The sequence below is a fragment of the Oncorhynchus tshawytscha genome, linkage group LG22 (genome assembly GCF_018296145.1).
Source record: "Oncorhynchus tshawytscha isolate Ot180627B linkage group LG22, Otsh_v2.0, whole genome shotgun sequence".
Taxonomy (NCBI): domain Eukaryota; kingdom Metazoa; phylum Chordata; class Actinopteri; order Salmoniformes; family Salmonidae; genus Oncorhynchus; species Oncorhynchus tshawytscha.
In genome coordinates, this window is record NC_056450.1 from 913,566 (window position 1) to 939,070 (window position 25,505).

The 25,505-nt window shown below is 44.0% G+C and overlaps 1 protein-coding gene across 1 annotated transcript in view; it reads right to left on the bottom strand.

Annotated features, from left to right (window-relative positions):
• LOC112247400 (histone-lysine N-methyltransferase PRDM16-like) overlaps positions 1–25,505 on the bottom strand; it is a gene marked incomplete at its 3' end in the record, with an annotated part of 390,390 nt that overhangs the window by 250,172 nt on the left and 114,713 nt on the right. The window contains exon 2 of the mRNA XM_024416152.2: positions 7,516–7,889. Within this exon, the coding sequence (XP_024271920.2) occupies positions 7,516–7,889 (374 nt within the window). The remainder of the gene's footprint in view (positions 1–7,515; positions 7,890–25,505) is intronic.

Here is a 25,505-nt window from a genome sequence, read left to right on the forward strand (position 1 = left end):
ACACTACACTTTACAGTATATACAAGATCCAACCAACACCCATTCTATAGGTGGATCCATATCCACACTACACTTTACAGTATATACACGATCCAACCAACACCCATTCTATAGGTGGATCCATATCCACACTACACTTTACAGTATATACACGATCCAACCAACACCCATTCTATAGGTGGATCCATATCCACACTACACTTTACAGTATATACACGATCCAAACCAACACCCATTCTATAGGTGGATCCATATCCACACTACACTTTACAGTATATACACGGTCCAACCAACACCCATTCTATAGGTGGATCCATATCCACACTACACTTTACAGTATATACACGATCCAACCAACACCCATTCTATAGGTGGATCCATATCCACACTACACTTTACAGTATATACACGATCCAACCAACACCCATTCTATAGGTGGATCCATATCCACACTACACTTTACAGTATATACACGGTCCATTCAACACCCATTCTATAGGTGGATCCATATCCACACTACACTTTACAGTATATACACGATCCAACCAACACCCATTCTATAGGTGGATCCATATCCACACTACACTTTACAGTATATACACGGTCCAACCAACACCCATTCTATAGGTGGATCCATATCCACACTACACTTTACAGTATATACACGATCCAACCAACACCCATTCTATAGGTGGATCCATATCCACACTACACTTTACAGTATATACACGATCCAACCAACACCCATTCTATAGGTGGATCCATATCCACACTACACTTTACAGTATATACACGATCCAACCAACACCCATTCTATAGGTGGATCCATATCCACACTACACTTTACAGTATATACACGATCCAACCAACACCCATTCTATAGGTGGATCCATATCCACACTACACTTTACAGTATATACACGATCCAACCAACACCCATTCTATAGGTGGATCCATATCCACACTACACTTTACAGTATATACACGGTCCAACCAACACCCATTCTATAGGTGGATCCATATCCACACTACACTTTACAGTATATACACGATCCATTCAACACCCATTCTATAGGTGGATCCATATCCACACTACACTTTACAGTATATACACGGTCCATTCAACACCCATTCTATAGGTGGATCCATATCCACACTACACTTTACAGTATATACACGATCCAACCAACACCCATTCTATAGGTGGATCCATATCCACACTACACTTTACAGTATATACACGATCCAACCAACACCATTCTACACTACACTTTACAGTATATACACGATCCAACCAACACCCATTCTAGGTGGATCCATATCCACACTACACTTTACAGTATATACACGATCCAACCAACACCCATTCTATAGGTGGATCCATATCCACACTACACTTTACAGTATATACACGATCCAACCAACACCCATTCTATAGGTGGATCCATATCCACACTACACTTTACAGTATATACACGATCCATTCAACACCCATTCTATAGGTGGATCCATATCCACACTACACTTTACAGTATATACACGATCCATTCAACACCCATTCTATAGGTGGATCCATATCCACACTACACTTTACAGTATATACACGATCCAACCAACACCCATTCTATAGGTGGATCCATATCCACACTACACTTTACAGTATATACACGGTCCATTCAACACCCATTCTATAGGTGGATCCATATCCACACTACACTTTACAGTATATACACGATCCAACCAACACCCATTCTATAGGTGGATCCATATCCACACTACACTTTACAGTATATACACGATCCAACCAACACCCATTCTATAGGTGGATCCATATCCACACTACACTTTACAGTATATACACGATCCAACCAACACCCATTCTATAGGTGGATCCATATCCACACTACACTTTACAGTATATACACGGTCCATTCAACACCCATTCTATAGGTGGATCCATATCCACACTACACTTTACAGTATATACACGATCCAACCAACACCCATTCTATAGGTGGATCCATATCCACACTACACTTTACAGTATATACACGGTCCATTCAACACCCATTCTATAGGTGGATCCATATCCACACTACACTTTACAGTATATACACAATCCAACCAACACCCATTCTATAGGTGGATCCATATCCACACTACACTTTACAGTATATACACGATCCAACCAACACCCATTCTATAGGTGGATCCATATCCACACTACACTTTACAGTATATACACGATCCAACCAACACCCATTCTATAGGTGGATCCATATCCACACTACACTTTACAGTATATACACGATCCAACCAACACCCATTCTATAGGTGGATCCATATCCACACTACACTTTACAGTATATACACGATCCAACCAACACCCATTCTATAGGTGGATCCATATCCACACTACACTTTACAGTATATACACGATCCAACCAACACCCATTCTATAGGTGGATCCATATCCACACTACACTTTACAGTATATACACGATCCAACCAACACCCATTCTATAGGTGGATCCATATCCACACTACACTTTACAGTATATACACGATCCAACCAACACCCATTCTATAGGTGGATCCATATCCACACTACACTTTACAGTATATACACGATCCAACCAACACCCATTCTATAGGTGGATCCATATCCACACTACACTTTACAGTATATACACGATCCAACCAACACCCATTCTATAGGTGGATCCATATCCACACTACACTTTACAGTATATACACGATCCATTCAACACCCATTCTATAGGTGGATCCATATCCACACTACACTTTACAGTATATACACGATCCATTCAACACCCATTCTATAGGTGGATCCATATCCACACTACACTTTACAGTATATACACGATCCAACCAACACCCATTCTATAGGTGGATCCATATCCACACTACACTTTACAGTATATACACGGTCCATTCAACACCCATTCAATATTCCCACAATGACGACTACTAGCATTAAAACCCTCCACAGAGCATTGGGTATATAGGATCACATTTAGACAAACATGTCCCCCGTTTAATTGGGGCTGGAGGGGACAGACAGACATATAGACAGGGGGCCTCCTCCACTAAGGCCCATTAACATCACTAACCTCCCCTGCTTTCTTAGGGCCCCATCTCCCCTGTCACTCTTCCATCACTCTCCCTCTGTTCCCTCCCTCCCTCAGTCTTCCTTCTCTCACTCTTTCTCCCTCTGTTCCCTCCCTCCCTCTCTCTCTAGGCCTGTATATTTGTCTAAGACCAGTGTGGGGAGGGTTCCTGGGGGAGTCTCATGATGGCTTTCGATGGCTGAGCTGTTATGACTATCTATGATAAGAGCCTTTTGCTCTGAGCCCCGCTGAGAGAAAGAGAGAAGCCAAAATAATTGACACACTATAAAGCATGAAGCCAAAATAATTGACACGCAATGAAATATATATTTAGAACGAGGTCCTGACTAGATCTCACAACTAGCTTAATTATTGGCTTACTGCTATTATAGTATATGAAAGACACATATACAGACAATGATCTCTGACTGGAGTCTGACTTAGTCATGGAGTTATCAGAACCTCTTCAGGCACTACTTTCGCCAGTGAGCAGCAGGCCATAAGCCGACCCCTCCAAATCAATGTGCTAGGCGAAGCAGTCATTTTGGGTAACATGAGTTTTGTACAGGGTTAGGCAGGAGCAGCGAGGCTGATGACTGCTTTGAGAGAGACGGAGAGAGAGAGAAAGAGAGAGAATAGCCCTATGCACGCCCCGTAGGTCTAGTCATAATATGAACCTTTCAGAGGAAAACGCTTTCCGTGGCATTGTGCCATGTAGCGTGTGCCTCGCTTCTCTAATCGGCAAATGCTTCTTCTCGTGTATTGGACTAGAGGAAGAGAAAGAGGAGGAGAGAGAGAAATGTATTGCATGGGCAGGACACTGGGGATAATCAGCCTCACACACACAACTCATGGGATTGAGCACGTGACCCTCACCGACACGTTTACTGAAACGTTGAAGCATGTCAACTGTCCCTGTAAATAGGAAAATAAACTCAAACTCAAACATTGCAGGGAGCGCACACATCTGTTATATCCAACAACTGCATGCTGTGGTTGGCTCAGCCAGCCTACATACTGTACAGATCACCCTCCAAACTAAACCCAACCTTTTAGTGACGTGATGTGTAATTACATGTGAAGGTAACGCTATAATATCAGACTACACAATTTATGTGAATTACCAAAATGGCAGCCTGCTGAAATGAGAGGCAGTGCAGTCTGATTAGCCGTGCAGTGGAGAGAGAGAGAGAGAGAGAGAGAGAGAGAGAGAGAAGAGAGAGAGAGAGAGAGAGAGAGAGAAACTAGCTGCAACGACCCTGGCTGCGCGCCTCTTTGATTTCCATATCGTGTGGCATGACCAAACGGGTGAGCTCCGACAGGGGGAGGCGGCACCGAAAAACCCATACCTCCAGTAATCAGTTAGATTTTCCAACATTGGCGACTGATTGAATTTAAAAAGAGAGGGTGGTGGGCCGGTTCAAAGATGACATCCAATGGTAGTATGAAATGGAAAGAGCATCTTCATTTGGCAGCTAGGTGGTTGCGTTTGGCTAAAGAGCTAACAATGAATCATTCCTACTGCCTTTCACTTGCCTTTCTCAAGGTTGCACCTCAGAAAAGGACTCTTCATTTGCAATTTTTTCATTTCAGACTGTCTCCGAATATTCATGTTCATGTTCTGCTAAAGTTCACTAAAACGTTTTCCACAACATCTGTAACAACCACCACAGAACGTTCCCCCAACGCTCTTCTTACGTTTCCAGGTAAAGTAATAACACAATGTTTTTAGAACGCTCCCCCAACGCTCTTCTTACGTTTCCAGGTAAAGTAATAACACAATGTTCTTAGAACGTTCCCCCAACGCTCTTCTTACATTTCCAGGTAAAGTAATAACACAATGTTCTTAGAACGTTCTCCCAACACTCTTCTTACGTTTCCAGGTAAAGTAATAACACAATGTTCTTAGAACGTTCCCCCAATGCTCTTCTTACGTTTCCAGGTAAAGTAATAACACAATGTTCTTAGAACGTTCCCCCAACGCTCTTCTTACGTTTCCATGTAATGTAGTAACACAATGTTCTTAGAACGTTCCCCCAACGCTCATCTTACGTTTCCAGGTAAAGTAATAACACAATGCTCTTAGAACGTTCCCCCAACACTCTTCTTACGTTTCCAGGTAATGTAGTAACACAATGTTCTTAGAACGTTCCCCCAACGCTCTTCTTACGTTTCCATGTAAAGTAATAACACAATGTTCTTAGAACGTTCCCCCAACGCTCTTCTTACGTTTCCATGTAATGTAGTAACACAATGCTCTTAGAACATGCAGCAGCAACAAAATGTGAGAACAATAGAAGTGATACTGAGGAAATATTATGGGAATATTCTGCTAATGTTGATGCTGATATTACTACTAACAGCTATAACAACAAACAACAAACATCCCTGGAACATTCTGCTAATGTTGGTGCTGATATTACTACTAACACCTATAACAACAAACAACAAACATCCCTGGAACATTCTGCTAATGTTGATGCTGATATTACTACTAACACCTATAACAACAAACAACAAACATCCCTGGAACATTCTGCTAATGTTGATGCTGATATTACTACTAACACCTATAACAACAAACAACAAACATCCCTGGAACATTCTGCTAATGTTGATGCTGATATTACTACTAACACCTATAACAACAAACAACAAACATCCCTGGAACATTCTGCTAATGTTGATGCTGATATTACAACAAACAACAAACATACTAACACCTATAACAACAAACAACAAACATCCCTGGAACATTCTGCTAATGTTGATGCTGATATTACTACTAACACCTATAACAACAAACAACAAACATCCCTGGAAACATTACTGCTAAGATGATGCAAATAGTTCTGAAAAACATTATAACATCATGCAAATATTCTGAAAACATTACTTCCAAGATCATGCAAATAGTTCTGAAAACTTACTTCCAAGATCCAAATATTCTGAACATGCAAATAGTTCTGAAAACATCCCTGGAAGATAATGCAAATAGTTGATGCTGATATTACTACATTACTTCCAAGATAATGCAAATAGTTCTGAAAACATTACTTCCAAGATAATGCAAATAGTTCTGTTAAACATTGCAAATAGTTCTTTACTTCAAGATGATGCAAATAGTTCTGAAAACATTACTTCCAAGATCATGCAAATAGTTCTGAAAACATTACTTCCAAGATCATGCAAATAGTTCTGAAAACATTACTTCCAAGATCATGCAAATAGTTCTGAAAACATTACTTCCAAGATCATGCAAATAGTTCTGAAAACATTACTTCCAAGATCATGCAAATAGTTCTGAAAACATTACTTCCAAGATCATGCAAATAGTTCTGAAAACATTACTTCCAAGATAATGCAAATAGTTCTGAAAACATTACTTCCAAGATCATGCAAATAGTTCTGAAAACATTACTTCCAAGATAATGCAAATAGTTCTAAAAACATTACTTCCAAGATAATGCAAATAGTTCTAAAAACATTGCTGCAATGTTCTGTAATGTAACATTATCTTATGAAGTTGCCAAACTTTAAAAAAACAAGCATTTCAATCTTCTTACATAATTATATTATATTGGGATATTGTCCAAGCATTACTATTTTATAGAATTATAATCAAGTATATTTGAACCTGCAATCTGCCATCTTCAAACCCTGTAGGCTACTTAGTCTGCTACGCCACCAGGATCCTAATGATTCTAGTAGATTTCCCTTTGTACTGAAATACAGAAATTATGATCCAAACTATATGTCTTAGTACATATGCACATTATGTACACCTCACCGCAATATAGCAGGCAATCATTTAACATGATTTCTGAAATCAAGTTTCTCGGGAAAATAAAAGTCTTTCTAGATTTAGTCAACCTCTCTTTTTGCAAAGACAAATGCCACAACTTGGAAGCCAGAGTAAAATATGGTGTTGAAAAATGATGTTTGTCTAATGTAATGTGATTCCACTTGAATGGTTGTACATCTAACTTCCTCAACAGTAAGATGCAAGGAAACTCTGGGAACAAATGTTTCTTTCCCTAACAGATAATCATCTGGACAATTTTTGTGTTTTGGGAACATATCTTTTGTGTTGTTACCACCCGACTGTTCCCACAACCTAATAAAACATTCTGGGAACCTTTAAAGAACAGACTACATGTGTTCTTGGAACGTTCTTGTAACGTCATTCGAATGTTTTATACAAACATTGTATTATCATCAGCACAACTGTCCAGTTTTGTGTTATGAGGACATTGGCAACAACCTAATGAAAGCTCTTGGAATTTTCACAGAACCAATTTTGGTTTGCTGGGTACAAACTGGGTGTGAGAGCTAAATCACATAGGAAAGACGTCTACAGAATGCCTACAGAAAAATGACCTACCTCCCATCCGAAGGAGCTGTCTTTAACCGTGGCGCTCTGCAGTGCGCTGTGAGGTCCAAAGTGTTCTCCCATCCCGATCCGGGTTTTGGCCCATATCCCCAGGCCCGCTCCGGGAACCGAGGACTCGCGCAGCTCCAGGTCGCTGGGGCCGGGAATGTAGACGGGCACCTCGTAGGGCGAGCCTTCCTTGGGCGTGAAGGGGATCTCGTGGTGATGATCGTGGCTGGGATGGTGGTTGTTGGGGTGCGGGGACAGGGGTCCTACGGAGATGGGAGACATGATGCTGTCCTCTGTCTCCTCCTCCCCACTATCAACCCCTCCCGCCAGGAGGTGGGTCTCTGTCTCGTGCATGGTGTCAACTGGCTCAATATCATCTGAGAGAGGAAGAGAAAGTGAGAGAGTTAGTTTTATGTACAATATCTTAAATATTCCACCGTTGATTAACCACACACGTCAATTGAGAATCAAGGAGGGAGAGGAGAGCAAGAGAATCAAAGTGTATATGCCTTCAGAGTGAGAAAGAGATGCTTGACTACTAGATATTACTGCAGTATCTTGGCCTATTCTCTGCACTCATTCCATTTTGGGAGTTTATACCAGTATCACCAAAAGATATATTGTATAGACAGGACTTTTACACTGTAGACATGATCACCAATAGAACTTAACCCTGCCGGGCTACTCTAGGACTGATCTACAAACTGACTCACACAACCCAAAAAAGCGAAAGACGGAAAACATAAGAAGCCTTCAGACCCAGGTAGGGCAGCCTGCCACACAGTGTTTCCAGTCAAAACACCCCACCGTCAGAGGAACCCTGATGGGACATGGTGTTCCACTCAGTCACAACCATCTCCTGCCGGGTCATCTTACAGATAATGGGGGAGAAATGACGCAGACATTGACAGTCACTCGCCCGTTTAGATTAGTCATCTATGCTTGTCACTGTTCTGTGGCTGACAGCGTAATTGTGCTGGTCGGGTTTCCACCGTCCAGCGATAACGACAAAGACAAAGAATTAGAGAGGCACGAGTCTAGCTAGACACACCATCTGCATCAACTCCTAACCTCCCTCTCGCACAGTCATGGCCAGATCACTTGGATAAAGTCAGATGTACATTATACAGTTGAAGTCGGAAGTTTACATACAACCTACATTTAAACTAGTAAACATTCCCTGTTTTAGGTCAGTTAGGATCACCACTTTATTCTAAGAATGTGAAATGTCAGAATAAAAGTAGAGAGAATGATTTATTTCAGCTTTCATTTCTTTCATCGCATTCCCAGTGGGTCAGAAGTTTACATACACATTCCCAGAGTTCAATTCTCGGGCCGACTCTTTTCTCTGTATTTCTCAACGATGTCGCTCTTGCTGCGGGTGATTCCCTGATCCACCTCTACGCAGACGACACCATTCTGTGTACATCTGGCCCTTCTTTGGACACTGTGTTAACCACCCTCCAGACAAGCTTCAATGCCATACAACACTGCTTCCGTGCCTTCCAACTGCTCTTAAATGCTAGCATAACCAAATGCATGCTTTTCAACCGTTCGCTGCCCGCACCCACCCACCCGAATAGTATCACTACTCTGGACGGTTCTGACCTAGAATATGTGGATGACTACAAATACCTAGACTGGCTAGACTGTAAACACTCCTTCCAGACTCATATCAAACATCTCCAATCCAAAATTAAATCTAGATTTGGCTTTCTATTTCACAACAAAGCCTCCTTCACTCACGCCGCCAAACTTACCCTAGTAAAACTGACTATCCTACCGATCCTCGACTTCGGCGATGTCATCTACAAAATAGCTTCCAATACTCTACTCAGCAAACTGGATGCAGTCTGTCACAGTGCCATCTGTTTTGTTACCAAAGAGCCTTATACCACCCACCACTGCGACCTGTATGCTCTAGTCGGCTGGCACTCGCTACATATTCGTCGCCAGACCCACTGGCTCCAGGTCATCTTCAAGTCTATGCTAGGTAAAGCTCTGGATTATCTCAGCTCACTGGTCACCATAGCAACACCCACCCATAGCACGCGCCCCAGCGGGTACATCTCACTGGTCATCCCCAAAGCCAACACCTACTTTGGCCGCCTTTCCTTCCAGTTCTCTGCTGCCAATGACGGGAATGAATTGCAAAAATCACTGAAGCTGGAGACTTATATTTCCCTCACTAACTTTAAACATCAGCTGTCTGAGCAGCTAACTGATCGCTGCAGCTGTACATAGTCCATCTGTAAATAGTCCACCCAATCTACCTACCTCATCCCAATATTGTTTTCATTTACTTTGCTGTTCTTTTGCACACCAATATTACTACTTACACACAATCATCGGCTCATCATCATCTGCTCATATATCACTCCAGTATTAATCTGCTAAATTGTAATTACTTTTCCACTATGGCCTATTTATTGCCATAACTCCTCATGCCATTTCCACACACTGTATATAGACTTACTTTTATTTATATTGGTTTATTGACTGTAAGCTTGTTTATTCCATGTAGCTCTGTGTTGTTGTTTTTGTCACACTGCTTAGTTTTATCTTGGCAAGGTCTCAGTTGTAAATGAGAACTTGTTCTCAACTAGCTTACCTGGTTAAATAAAGGTGAAATTTAAAAAAATGTAAAACTCAATTAGTATTTGGTAGCATTGCCTTTAAATTGTTTAACTTCGTTCACATTTTTCCGGTAGCCTTCCACAAGCTTCCCACAATAAGTTGGGTGAACTTTGGCCCATTCCTCCTGACAGAGCTGGTGTAACTGAGTCAGGTTTGTAGGCCTCCTTGCTCACACACGCTTTTTCAGTTCTGCTGACAAATGTTCTATAGGATTGAGGTCAGGGCTTTGTGATGGCCACTCCAATACCTTGACTTTGTTGTCCTTAAGCCATTTTGCCACAACTTTGGAAGTATATTTGGGGTCATTGTCCATTTGGAAGACTCATTTGCAACCAAGCTTTAACTTCCTGACTGATGTCTTGAGATGTTGCTTCAATATAGTACCATAATATTCTGTCCTCATGAAGCCATCTATTTTGTGAAGTGCACCAGACCCTCTTGCACCAAAGCAACCCCACAACATGATGCTGCCACCCCTGTGCTTCATGGTTGCGATGGTATTCTTTGGCTTGCAAGCCTCCCTCTTTTTTTCCTCCAAACCTAACGATGGTCATTATGGCCAAACAGTTCTATTTTTGTTTAATCAGACCAGAGGACATTTCTCCAAAAAGTACAATCTTTGTCCCCATGTGCAGTTGCAAACTGTAGTCTGGCTTTTTTATGGCGGTTTTGGAGCAGAGGCTTCTTCTTTGCTGAGCGGCCTTTCAGGTTATGTCGATATAGGACTCGTTTTCCTGTGGATATAGATACTTTCTTTTCTCGAGCATCTTCACGCGGTCCTTTGCTGTTGTTCTGGGATTGATTTTCACTCTTCACACCAAAGTACATCTCTAGGAGACAGAACGCGTCTCCTTCCTGAGCGGATTGACGGCTGCGTGGTCCCATGGTGTTTATACTTGCGTACTATTGTTTGTACAGATGAACGTGGTACCTTCAGGCGTTTGGAAATTTCTCACAAGGATGAACCAGACTGGTGGAGGTCTACAATTTTTTTCTGAGGTCTTGGCTGATTCCTTTTGATTTTACAATGATGTCAAGCAAAGAGGCACTGAGTTTGAAAGTAGGCCTTGAAATACATTCACAGGTACACCTCCAATTAACTCAAATTATGAAGCTTCTAAAGCCATGACATAATTTTCTGTAATTTTCCAAGCTGTTTAAAGGCACAGTCAACTTAGTGTATGTAAACTTCTATCCCACTGGAATTGTGATACAGTGAATTATAAGTGAAATAATCTGTCTGCGAACAATTGTTGGGAAATTACTTGTGTCAAGCACAAAGTAGATGTCCTAACCGATTGTCAAAAATATATTTGTTAACAGTACATTTGTGGAGTGGTTGAAAAATGAGAATCCAAACTATATTTGTTAACAATACATTTGTGGAGTGGTTGAAAAATGAGACTCCAACCTAAGACTCCAACCTAAGTGTATATAAACTCCTGATTTCAACTGTATATGTAGAATTATGTGGACACCCCTTCAAATTAGTAGATTCGGCTATTTCAGCCACACCCGTTGCTGACAGGTGTATAAAATCTAGCACACAGCCATGCAATCTCCATAGACAAACATTGGCAGTAGAATGGCCTTACTGAAGAGCTCAGTGACTTTCAACATGTTACAGTCGTAGGATGCCACCTTTCCAACAAGTCAGTTTGTCAAAATTCTGCCTTGCTAGAGCTGCCTGTAAGGTAACTGTAAGTGTCGGTATTGTGAATTGAAAATGCCTCGGAGCAATAACGGCTCAGCCACAAAGTGGTAGGCCACACAAGCTTACAGAACGGGACCGCCGAGTTCTGAAGCGCGTAGCACGTACAAATGGTCTGTTCTCGGTTGCAACACTCACTACCATGTTCTAAACTGCCTCTGGAAGCAACGTCAGCACAATAACTGTTAGTCGGGAGGTTCATGTAATGGGTTTCCATGTCCGAGCAGCCGCACACAAACCTAAGATCACCATGCGCAATGCCAAGCGTCGGCTGGAGTGGTGTAAAGCTCACAGCTATTGGACTCTAGCGGAGTGGAAATACATTCTCACTCTTCACGATCTGGCAGTCCTGACGGATGCAACTGGGTTTGACGTATGCCAGGAGAACCCTACCTGCCCCAATGCATAGTGCCAACTGTAAAGTTTGGTGGGGGAGGAATAATGGTCTGGGGCTGTTTTTCAGGGTTCGGACTAGGCCCATTAGTTCCGGTGAAGGGAAATTTTAACGCTACAGCATACAATGACATTCTAGATGATTCTGTGCTTCCAACTTTGTGGCAACAGTTTGGGGAAGGCTCTTTCCTGTTTCAGCATGACAATGCCCCCGCGCACAAAGTGAGATCCATACTGAAATGGTTTGTCAGATCGGTGTGGAATTACTTGACTGGCTTGCACAGAGCACTGACCTCAACCCCATCGAACACCTTTGTGATGAATTTTCACGCCGACTGCGAGCCAGGCCTAATCCCATCAGTGCCCGACCACACTAATGCTCTTGTGGCTGAATAGAAGCAAGTCCCTGCAGCAATGTTCCAACATCTAGTGGAAAGCCTTCCCAGAAGAGTGGAGGCTGTTATAGCAGCAATGTTCCAACAACTAGTTGAAAGCCATCCCAGAAGAGTGGAGGCTGTTATAGCAGCAATGTTCCAACATCTAGTGGAAAGCCTTCCAAAAAAACTACTGTCTTATACACAGAAGATATGGAGGCTGTTACAGCAACAATGTTCCAACATCTAGTGGAAAGCCTTCCCAGAAGAGTGAACAATGAGGCTGTTATAGCAGAATGTTCCAACATCTGGAGTAGTGGAAAGCCTTCCCAGAAGAGTGGAGGCTGTTAAGCAGCAATGTTCCAACATCTAGTGGAAAGCCTTCCCAGAAGAATGGAGGCTGTTAGAGTGGAGGCTGTTATAGCAACAATGTTCCAACATCTAGTGGAAAGCCTTCCCAAGCAATGTTCCAACATCTAGTGGAAAGCCTTCCCAGAAGTAGCAATGTTCCAACATCTAGTGGAAAGCCTTCCCAGAAGAATGGAGGCTGTTACAGCAACAATGTTCCAACATCTAGTGGAAAGCCTTCCCAGAAGAGTGGAGGCTGTTATAGCAACAATGTTCCAACATCTAGTGGAAAGCCTTCCCAGAAGAGTTGAGGCTGTTAGAGCAGCAATGTTCCAACATCTAGTGGAAAGCCTTCCCAGACGAGTGGAGGCTGTTATAGCAACAATGTTCCAACATCTAGTGGAAAGCCTTCCCAGAAGAATGTTCCAACATCTAGTGGAAAGCCTTCCCAGAAGAATGGAGGCTGTTACAGCAACAATGTTCCAACATCTAGTGGAAAGCCTTCCCAGAAGAGTGGAAGCTGTTATAGCAACAATGTTCCAACATCTAGTGGAAAGCCTTCCCAGAAGAGTTGAGGCTGTTAGAGCAGCAATGTTCCAACATCTAGTGGAAACCCTTCCCAGACGAGTGGAGGCTGTTATAGCAACAATGTTCCAACATCTAGTGGAAAGCCTTCCCAGAAGAGTGGAGGCTGTTATAGCAACAATGTTCCAACATCTAGTGGAAAGCCTTCCCAGAAGAGTGGAGGCTGTTATAGCAACAATGTTCCAACATCTAGTGGAAAGCCTTCCCAGAAGAGTGGAGGCTGTTATAGCAACAATGTTCCAACATCTAGTGGAAAGCCTTCACAGAAGAGCAGCATGGGGGGGGTCAACTCCATATTAATGCCTACGATGTTGTAATGAGATGTTCGACGAGCAGGTGTTCAAAGCTTTGGTCATGTAGTGTAATTTTGAGCAATTTTTTGAAAGATTTTAGTTTTCGTGAGCAAATTAAATGACAAATCAGAAACAGGTAGCAAATACCTTTGCGGTGCAAGTACCATGCTGCAACAACAAGCAGAAAATCTCTGTAGTACAGTCAACACATATACAGTATACCACACGTTAGTCCCCAAGGGCAGCACTCAAATGTAACAGGCACGCTGATTTTGACTATCTCAAACTTACACGAATTTGTAGGTTGCCTGGACGACGGAGGGAGCAGGCAGGCTGTAGTGTGGCAGCAAAAGCAATGCTCCAATAAACTCTTGGAGTTTGGATCGTACAATATTGAGAAAAAAGAATTGCTGGATATGTAAGTCTCGTAAGGAAACATGAACTATGAAAACACGGACTCTTAGCGACTGGCAAGAGAGCATCCTGAGAGATCCAGGAAGCTTATCATATAAAAGCTGGGCAGTAAAACGAAGGCTTTTACCAATTTTAATGATCAAGGTTTCATAGATGCCCAGACCAGGCAGACAATTAGGCGAAGGGAAACATGTACGCCAGCAGTAGCTTCCACTTTTCACAAATCAATTCAACTTTTACAACCTCAGCCTATCTGGTGCAGTTTCCAAGAATCCACAGTGTTTTCGAAGCGTGAAAAACTTTTTTCTCTCCCCTTAAGCTGGCACCCGACCCATCGAGTGCAACAAGGGGTTGTTACTGTTACTTCCCTAATTTGAACAAACATAACTTGTGTTGGACAGAAACCGCTGGAGCGGAGCGCCAATGCAAAAAAACGAATGTGATTTAAAGGAGCGTTCTGGCCAGGAGTTAAGATCCCAGTTCCCTTATTCCTAAAGATCTGCCACAAAAAAGGGAAAGTTAAAACTAATCAGCACAGAAAAAACCTCCTCTCCTCCCTCTTCCTCCTTGTTCCCTGTGACATTCTAGTTGAGGCCATGTTCAACCATAAAATGTGCCACAAAAAAATGAGAGGAGAGGAGAGAGAAAAGTAAGCAGGAACAAGAGAGAGAGATGTTAGCACAGTCTCCCTGGGGGTGTGTTCTCCCACTTCCTGTCGCTCTCCCACTTCCTGCTTTAAGACCTCTGCTAGATAGTGCCTTCCTTTCTCCCTCTACCATGTTGTTCTTTCTCTCCCTGTCGCTCTTTGCACAGATAACTATTTATCCTGATTACGTCAGGGGTCAATCATTAATTCACACCTTGGGGGTCCTGGTGCTGGCTGGGCCTACAATGGGCCGCTTGTTTGGCTCGTGTTATTCCACCGGAAACTACTGTGCACCCAGAGATCCCGGCAACATGAATGCATCCGATTTACTGGTCTTTATTTGGATCGTCCAGATAATCCATCTGTAGATGCTCTACAGATGGTCATACCATCAACAAACTATCTGTTGATAAGCAACTGCTTGCTAGGGTTACGGTTAGGGTTAGGTTTAGAGTAAGGGTAAGGGCTAAGTTTAGGGTTAGGATAAGGGTTAAGGTTAGGTTTAGGGCTAGGGTTAGGGTTAGTAGATAGGTAGTTGAAATGTTACTGATAGTCTGTAGAGCATGTACAGATGGACTATCCAAATAAAGTGTTACCGATTTATTCAAACATTTTAAATTAGATGATTTAATCTGGCCCCTTTGTTATTGTTATCTGTTGTGTAAAACAAGCGTTTCCCATTGACTTGGAGCTGCTCCTGGACAATAGGAAACGGAGCGCAGAGCACGCCCCCATTCACATTGATGGGGCTGTAGGATCTAAGGATCTATGATGGCCCACACACACCAGACCACCTCTCTTCTCCCTCAGGAGGCAACAAAGTTCTACAGCTGCACCATTGAGAGCATCTTGACTGGCTGCATCACCGCCTGGTACGGCAACTGCTTGGCATCTAACCGCAATGCGCTACAGAAGGATTTGCGTACAGCTCAGTACATAACTGGGGTTGAGCTTCCTGCCATCCAGAACCATTATACGATTTTCTACATTGTAGAATAATAGTGAAGACATCAAAACTATGAAATAACACATATGGAATCATGTAGTAACCAAAAAAGTGTTAAACAAATCAGAATATATTTTAGGTTCTTCAAAGTAGTCACCCTTTGCCTTGATGACAGCCTTGCACACTCTTGGAATTCTCTCAACCATCTTCACCTGGAATGCTTTTCCAACAGTCTTGAAGGAGTTCCCACATATGCTGAGCACTTTTTGGATGCTTTTCCTAAACTCTGCCGTCCAACTCATCCCAAACCATCTCAATTGGGTTGAGGTTGGGTGATATTGTGTGTGTGTGTGTGTGTGTGTGTTTATAATGTTTAGTGTGCGGGTGTTGTGCTGTCAGCCAGTACATTGTCCCTGTGGTTAGAGACGCTCCCCAGGGGCTCCCAGCCCGGCCTGGCCAGACATTTATTAACAGGACAGATTAATAGCACTGGGTAAAGACATTTTCACAAACATGAGAAAAAATTATAATAATAATCAATAGCAACTGTGGTAAAATGGGGTCCACGTCCCGCGCTAGAGCCGCCACCGAGGACAGACGCCCACCCAGACCCTCCCCTATAGGTTCAGGTTTTTTCCGGCCGGAGTCCGCACCTTTGGGGGGGGGGGTTCTGTTACTTTCTGACCTTTATTTCCTTTGTTTTGTCTTTATTTAGTATGGTCAGGGCGTGAGTTGGGGTGTGCAGTCTATGTTTGTTTTCTATGTTTGGTTTTTGTTTCGGCCTGGTATGGTTCTCAATCAGAGGCAGGTGTCGTTAGTTGTCTCTGATTGAGAATCATACTTAGGTAGCCTGGGTTTCACTGTTGGTTTGTGGGTGTTTGTTTCCGTGTGTGTGTTTGTCGCCACACGGTACTGTTGTTGTATATTTCACATTATCGTTTATTGTTTTTGTTCGATTGTTCATTTGTCTGTATTAAAAACATCATGGATACTTACCACGCTGCATCTTGGTCTGATCCTTAGTCCTCTTTGGACGAAGAGGAGATCTGCCGTTACAGAAACACCCACCAACCAAGGACCAAGCAGCGTGGTAACAGGCAGCAGCAGCGGCAAAGTACACAGGACTCCTGGACATGGGAGGAGATTCTGGATGGCACAGGACCATGGACTCAGCCAGGGGAATATCGCCGTCCCAAAGCAGAGCTGGAGGCAGCGAAAGCAGAGAGGCGCTGGTATGAGGAGGCAGCACAGCAGCGCGGCTGGAAGCCCGAGAGGCAGCCCCAAAAATGTCTTAGGGGGGCGGCAAACGGGGAGTGTGGCGAAGCCAGGTAGGAGACCTGCACCAACTACCTGTGCTTACCGGAGAGCAAGAGGGACCGGGCAGGCACCGTGTTATGCGGTGGAGCGCACAGTTTCCCCAGTACGTGTGCATAGCCTGATGCGGTACATTCCAGCTCCTCGTATCGGCCTGGCTAGAGTGGGTATCGAGCCAGGTGCCATGAAGCCGGCTCTACGCATCTGGTCTCCAGTGCGTCTCCTCGGGCCAGCGTACATGGCACCAGCCTTACGCATGGTGTCCCCGGTACGCCAGCACAGCCCAGTGTGGGCTATTCTACCTCGCCGCACTGGCCTGGCTACCGGGAGCATTCAACCAGGTAAGGTTGGGCAGGCTCGGTGCTCAAGAGCTCCAGTACGCCTGCACGGTCCGGTCTATCCGGTGCCACCTCCACGCAACAGCCCTCCGATGGCAGCCCCCCGCACCAGGCTGTCTCTCCGTCTTCTGCCTACAGGTGCTCCCACCTGTCCAGCGCAGCCAGAGCATTCCTCCTCTCCAGCGCTGCCAGAGTCTCCCGTCCGTCCTGAGCTGCCAGAGTCTCCCGTCTGTCCTGAGCCGCCAGAGTCTCCCGTCTGTCCTGAGCTGCCAGAGCCGTCAGCCAGCCAGGAGCTGCCAGAGCTGTCAGTCAGCCAGGCGATGCCGGAGTCGCCAGCCTGTCCGGCGCACCGGAGTCTCCCGCCTGTCCTGCGCTGCCGGAATCTCCCGTCCATTCAGGGCCCATTTCTAGGGTCCCCAGTTCGAGGTCGATGGCGAGGGTCACCGTGTTTAGGAGGCCACGGAGGAGGACAATGAGGAGGAGAAAAACTGTGGTAGAGTGGGGTCCAGACGCCCACCCAGACTTTCCCCTATAGGTTCAGGTTTTGCGGCCGGAGAAAAACTGTGGTAGAGTGGGGTCCAGATGCCCACCCAGACCTTCCCCTATAGGTTCAGGACTCCGGCCGCAAAACCTGAACCTATAGGGGAAGGTCTGGGTGGGCGTCTGGACCCCACTCTACCACAGTTTTTCTTTGGGGGGAGTACTGTCACGTTCTGACCTTTATTTCCTTTGTTTTGTCTTTATTTAGTATTGTTTTTGTTCGATTGTTCATTTGTCTGTATTAAAAACATTATGGATACTTGCGATACAGGCTGCATCTTGGTCCGATCCTTACTTCTCTTCAGACGAAGAGGAGATCTGCCATTTCAGGAGTGATACTCAGTGATGTGTTGTTTTGGATTTGCCCCAAACATATCGCTTTGTATTCGGGACATGAAGATCATTTCTTTGCAACATTTATTGCAGTTTTACATTAGTGCCTTATTGCAAACAGGATGCATGTTTTGGAGTAGTTGTATTCAGTGCAGGCTTCCTTCTTTTCACTCTGTCATTAGGTTAGGGTTGAGGAGTAACTAAAAGCCATTAAACTCTGAAACTATTTTAAAGTCACCATTGGCTTCATGGTGAAATCTCTGTGCGGTTGAGTTAGGAAGGATGCCTGTATCTTTTTAGTGACTGAGTGTATTGATCAGGGGTGCTACTTTCACATTCTGAAATTGCATTTAATGTCCCACCCCCGAGTTTTATCAAAACAAGGCAACAGTGTGCTTTGGGACCATGCGGACGCCTCCGAGTGGTCAGGTAGGCTGTTTGGAGTGTTTATCAGACTGGATTTAAAAAAATGTATGTATAATGTATGTTCTCCCACTTCTAAAACCAAAGTTGCGCCCCTGGTTTGGATTCACCATCCAAAGTGCAATTAATAACATCACCATTCGGCCAAGGGATATTCAATGTCCGCTCTCTACCAATAGGTGCCCTACTTTGCGATTCATTGGAAAGCCCCCTCAACTGAGGGAACTTACAGATAATTGTATGAGTGGCGTACAGAGATGAAGTTGTGAAAATCATTTTAAACACTCTTATTGTACACAAAGTGAGTCCATGCAACTTATGTGACCTGTTAAGCAATTATTTTTATTCCTGAACTGAAGTGGTTGAATACTTATCGACTCAAGACATCAGCTTTTTATGATTTATTTCTAAAAACATAATTCCACTTTCACATTACGGGGTATTGTGTGTAGGCCAGTCACACAAAATCTTTATTTTTAATTTTTTTATTTCTAAAAACACAATTCCACTTTCACATTACGGGGTATTGTGTGTAGGCTAGTCACACAAAATCTTTATTTTTAATTTTTTTATTTCTAAAAACACAATTCCACTTTCACATTACGGGGTATTGTGTGTAGGCTAGTCACACAAAATCTTTATTTTTTATTTTTTTATTTCTAAAAACACAATTCCACTTTCACATTACGGGGTATTGTGTGTAGGCTAGTCACACAAAATCTTTATTTTTTATTTTTTTATTTCTAAAAACACAATTCCACTTTCACATTACGGGGTATTGTGTGTAGGTTAGTCACACAAAATCTTTATTTTTATTTTTTTTATTTCTAAAAACACAATTCCACTTTCACATTACGGGGTATTGTGTGTAGGCTAGTCACACAAAATCTTAATTATTTATTTTTTTACTTCAGAATGTAACACAACAATGTTGAAAATGTGATTCACAGCATTTTACTTTTTCCACATTTTGCTGTGTTACATTCTGAATATTGTCAACAATCAGACTATTCTTCATTTAATACCGTGCACCTTTATCAAAACAGGGTGAATGGAATGAATGGAGAACTCCTTTCCCGTGCGAAGCAATGTGCTTAATATTAGGAAAGTTGAGAAATAAATATAGAAAGCTGATGGGATCCTCCTCTTTTTAGTAGAGGCTATCAAAACTCTGTTTATCATGCAGTTGCATATTCTATAGAAATGTTGTGCATCGCGAGGTCATGGGCTCTTATGAAGTGTTTGATTAGATTTTCGATTAAATTTGCATTGATGTCAGAGTGATTAGAGGAACTATAGAGTGCTGAGTACCAGGCAGTTAGAAAGTTTGGTAGGCTACTAAATGACCATCAGCATCATCAGAGCTTGGATAAGCCTAATTACTGTGACTAAACGGTCATGTGGAATTTGACTGCTGTCATGACTGCCTGCGCACTAAATGCACTGATTTCCTTCAGTCATCTTCTCTCCCTGCTCCCTCCATCTCCCATCTCTCAACATGTACTTACACAGCCAGATCCCATCCATTCTGAATGGCAGACAGTCCACTCAGAGTGCAGTGAGTGACAGCTAGAGAGGCTGTAAAGGTGAGTGCCCACGCAGGAGGCAAACTTCCCCATAGTAGCCGACACCTCCTCACAGAACGCACACATACACTTACACGCGCACGCGCGCACATGCACACAAAACCCTTTCCTACACAATATCTGCTTTTCAAATAAAGTCTTCTTTGTTACATTAAATCTATTTATGATTTAAAAAATGAGAGGTCTTTATGTTTTATGTTTATAAGGGCAGAGGGGCTAAAGGGGAAACCAATATTGCTTTTCTATCCAATTTACTTTGGAACATTATAAGACCAGTGAGTATTTATTTGGTTTGGTGTAATAGGACTGAATGAGAGAGAGAGAGAGAGACAGAGACAGAGAGAGAGAGAGAGAGACAGAGACAGACAGAGACAGAGAGAGAGAGAGAGAGAGAGAGAGAGAGAGAGAGAGAGAGAGAGAGAGAGAGAGAGAGAGAGAGACAGAGACAGAGACAGAGACAGAGACCGAGACAGAGAGAGAGAGAGAGAGACAGAGACAGAGAGAGAGAGAGAGAGAGACAGAGACAGAGAGAGAGAGAGACAGAGACAGAGAGAGACAGAGAGAAAGAGAGAGAGAGAGAGAGAGAGAGAGAGAGAGACAGACAGACAGAGAGACAGAGAGACATAGACAGAGAAAATAAAATACATAAATGTTTATTAAGAGGGAGAGGGGCTCGCGTTCCGCACCGCGTCGGTATCTGACTTGGTGTAAATGACTTTCACGTCTGCCACAGGTGCCGCCTCCCAACATATATCACTCGATTATCAGCCCGCTCCGCACTCCTAGTCATTAGCCAGTGAATTAACGGCGATCCACCGTGGTATTAATCACAAAGACAAAAGTGTTAGCACAGCCGCTGAAGGTACGATATATGGATGTATGGTAGGATGGATGGACGGATGGATGGATTGATGTATGGATGGATGTATGGATGGATGGATGTACGGATGGACAGATGTATGGACGTATGGATGGATGGATGTATGGATGACTCTGTACCGGTACCCCCTGTATACAGCCTCATTACTAACCTGTACCCCTGCATACTGACTCTGTACCGCTACAGAGAGTAATTTTAACATTATTATTATTTTTTTTTAACTTAACGCAGTTGTTTCTTAAAACGCCTTGAAGCATTGTTCGTTAGAGCCTGTAAGTAAGCATTTCACTGTAAGGTCTACGCCTGTTGTATTCAGCGCATGTGACAGTCCAATTACATTTGAGTAGTAAAGTGCTGTTCCCACTCCGGCGAGAAAATCCAATTAAGAGGACTCTCAGCTCCACTATCAATGCTTAATTAATGAATGGCTGAGATTCAGCATCTAATTAAACTGATCCCTCATTTCAACAGAAACAAAAAACTCCCACCAGTTAGGTTGTTGGTTATGTTATCTGATATCTACAGTGGTGGCATTAAAATGCATTTAAAGTATAGTATTGAATTGTCCCGTTTTTGTGATTAATACAGTTGGGAAGGTATTGGTACGGTTCATAGGTCACAACAAGAGAGAGAGGGGGAGAAAAGCAGAGAGAGTAAAGAAGAACAGGGACGGTACATCAGGCGCTACTGACAGACCTACATACAAAATGCACAGGAACTACATTACCCAGCATCCCCATCAGCTCTTTGCCCTGCAACTAATAACAAAAATGACCGCTTCTTAACTGGACAAATTCAGGTGCAGTCCCTCCCTGTTTGAGTATGTTTTCTTCCATTTGGTGCCTAATGAACAAGACCCCTGCACCTCTGGTTGGCCCTGTTCATCAGCCTACACATTTCAACACACTGTCAGAGTGGATGTCTGTCCAATAGGTAGGAGGTCCTAATCCACCTACATCAAGTCAATTTAGCGTACAGCGAACAGCCATGCAGCCTAGCTGACCCAGTAACCGACGAAGGCCTGAGAGGAGAGCTAGAGGGACCAGGGATAGAGGGACCAGAGATAGAGGGACTGGAGATAGAGGGACCGGAGATAGAGGGACCGGAGATAGAGGGACCTGAGATAGAGGGACCAGAGATAGAGGGACCAGAGATAGAGGGACCAGAGATAGAAGGACCGGAGATAGAGGGACCGGAGATAGAGGGACCGGACATAGGGGGACCAGAGATAGAGGGACCAGAACTAGAGGAACCAGAGATAAAGGAACCAGAGATAGAGGGACCAGAACTAGAGGACCCAGAGATAGAGGAACCAGAACTACAGGAACCAGAGATAGAGAGACCAGAGATAGAGGGACCAGTTAGAGATATGTATACTGGTATGTTCCATACCTCCATGTGGTCATATAAAACTCATATTGAACCAGATCCAAGTGTTTCAACAACCGTTAAACGTTGCTAGAAGCTGATGTGTCCAGTAGAAAACACACACAGTAGCACCAGAAGTAGCAGTGGTCTGTGGAGTAAAACATTTTGCTTGGTGGCAGGAAGGAAGACTGGGAAACAGATGGGAAGGAAGGCAGGAGAATGGGCAACAAGTGTAGAGGAGAAGGGAGAGGGGTAACAATACTGCCGGTCCCTCTACCCCCTCCACGAGCCTCGAGTCGAGAAGCGGACGAGAAGGGAGAGGGGTAACAATACTGCCGGTCCCTCTACCCCCTCCACGAGCCTCGAGTCGAGAAGCGGACGAGAAGGGAGAGGGGTAACAATACTGCCGGTCCCTCTACCCCCTCCACGAGCCTCGAGTCGAGAAGCGGACGAGAAGGGAGAGGGGTAACAATACTTCCGGTCCCTCTACCCCCCTCCACGAGCCTCGAGTCGAGAAGCGGACGAGAAGGGAGAGGGGTAACAATGGGTCCTCCACAAAGAATTCTGGGAAAGGGGCACGGCTGGCTTCTCCCCCGGCCTGCGAGGGCCCTGTCCCAGCACTGAGACTAAGTGGTGCCACAGGGTGTGTGTGTGAGTTCATGTGCATGTGTGCCTCCTCTTTTTACGACGCCTAAATAATGCTCAACTTTGCCCTTAGTGTGTGTGTGTGTCTGTCTGACCTCAGTGTCAGCTGTGTGTGTCTGTGTGTGAGTGTGTGTGTGTGTGTGTCTGTGTGTGAGAGCACTACGGCGAGACAACAACAGCGACAGATAGAGCGAAAATCTATTTTCCCCTGTAAAGGGGTCGCTGCCGTTGGGGGTGAGCGGCGTGCGTTTGGAGATAATTGGCTGGTAATTAGGAGGGGGTCGATGGGTCGATTTGGGAAGAAATGGCCGTCTTTATCTCAGGTGGCCCTCCCCTGGTGTAATGGGATAACGCCTGCCCCCCTCTTCTCAGTCTCTGTTACCTGGCTGACGAGCTAAGTGTGGTGCAGAGGGTGGCATCCGCATCATGCTGCTGCTCTCTAGGGCCTCTGGGGGACCAGAGCTAGAGGCTGCACAGTCCCCACTATTAGCCATTGTCCCTCTCGGGGACCCAGCGAGAGAGAGAGAAACAAGCACAGCCCGCACCCCTACAAACACAGGCCTCTCCTCAAAAAGATATCTGACCTCAATGAGACTACAATGCTTAATTATTCCTCTGTTGTTGTTGTAGTCGTTGTTGTTCCTGGCTCTTTCGTTGAGATCCACAGCACGGCATTGTTTTCTGTGCCTCCGCCCCAGCCCTCTCTCCCCCATCTCCATTTAGCCAGAGACAAAACTTGGTCTAATTAGATCGGAAGTGAGAGAGGCTATCAATGGGGAATCAGTATTCAAAGAAAACGCACAACTTTTCCAAACACAAAACAGCAGGAAGCCAAACAGTGTTGTGCTGATGAACGGAGAGATTGGTCTGATACAAGCCAAGCTTGTAGAATCTGGTTGCCTGGTGTTTTTGGAAGTTGGACAGCCTGCCTGCAATGCCGCAGTCTGGCCCCTGTCTATGGGCTAACTAGCTTGCTACTACTCTACATAATAAACCAACCAACAGCCAGTCAACACCCCAGCAGAGAGACAAAACTGCTGTGTCTGTGGAATGTGTTCGGCTCCAAGGGAACATTGCATCTGCTTTACTCCATACAAGACACTTTATCTGCATTCGGAAAGTATTCAGACCCCTAGACTTTTTACACATTTTGTTACATTACAGCCTTGGATTACATCGTTTTTCCCCCCTCATGAATCTACACACAACAACAAAGCAAACAGGAAAAATCACATTTAAACAAGTTTTCAGACCCTTTACTCAGTACTTTGTTGAAGCACCTTTGGCAGCGATTACAGCCTCTAGTCTTCTTGGGTATGACGCTACAACCTTGGCACACCTGTATTTGGGGAGTTTCTCCCATTCTTCTCTGCAGATCCTCTCAAGCTCTTTCAGGTGGGTGGGGAGCGTCGCTACATAGCTATTTTCAGGTCTCTCTAGAGATGTTAAATCGGGTTCAAGTCCAGACTCTGGCTGGGCCTCTGTACAGCCAATCTGTAAATAGCACACCTGACTACCTCATCCCCATATTATTACTTACCCTCTTGATTTTTTGTATCCCAGTATCTTTACTTGCACATCATCATCTGCACATTTATCACTCCAGTATTAATGCTAAATTGTAATTACTTTGCCTCCATGGCCTATTTATTGCCTTACCTCCCTACTCTTCGACATTTGCACACACTGTACATAGATTTTTCTATTGTGTTATTGATTTTATGTTTGTTTATGTGTAACTGTGTTGTTGTTTGTGTCGCACTGCTTTGCGTTATCTTGGCCAGGTTTCAGTTGTAAATGAGAACTTGTTCTCAACTGGCCTACCTGGTTAAATAAAGGTGAAATAAAAGTAAAATTAAATAAAAGGACATTCAGAGACTTGTCCCGAAGCCACTACTGTGTTGACTCGGCTGTGTGCTTAGGTTTGCTGTCCTGTTGGAAGGTGAACCTTCACCCCAGTCTGAGTTCCTGAGCATTCTGGAGCAGGTTTTCATCAAGGATCTCTCTGTACTTTGCTCCGTTCATCTTTTCCTCTATCCTGAAGAGTATCCCAGTCCCTGCCACTGAAAAATATCTCCACAGCATGATGCTTCCACCACCATGCTTCACTGTAGGGATGATGACTGGTTTCCTCCAGACGTGATGCTTGGCATTCAGGTCAAATAGTTTATTCTTGGTTTCATCAGACCGGAAATTATTGTTTCTCATGGTCTGAGAGT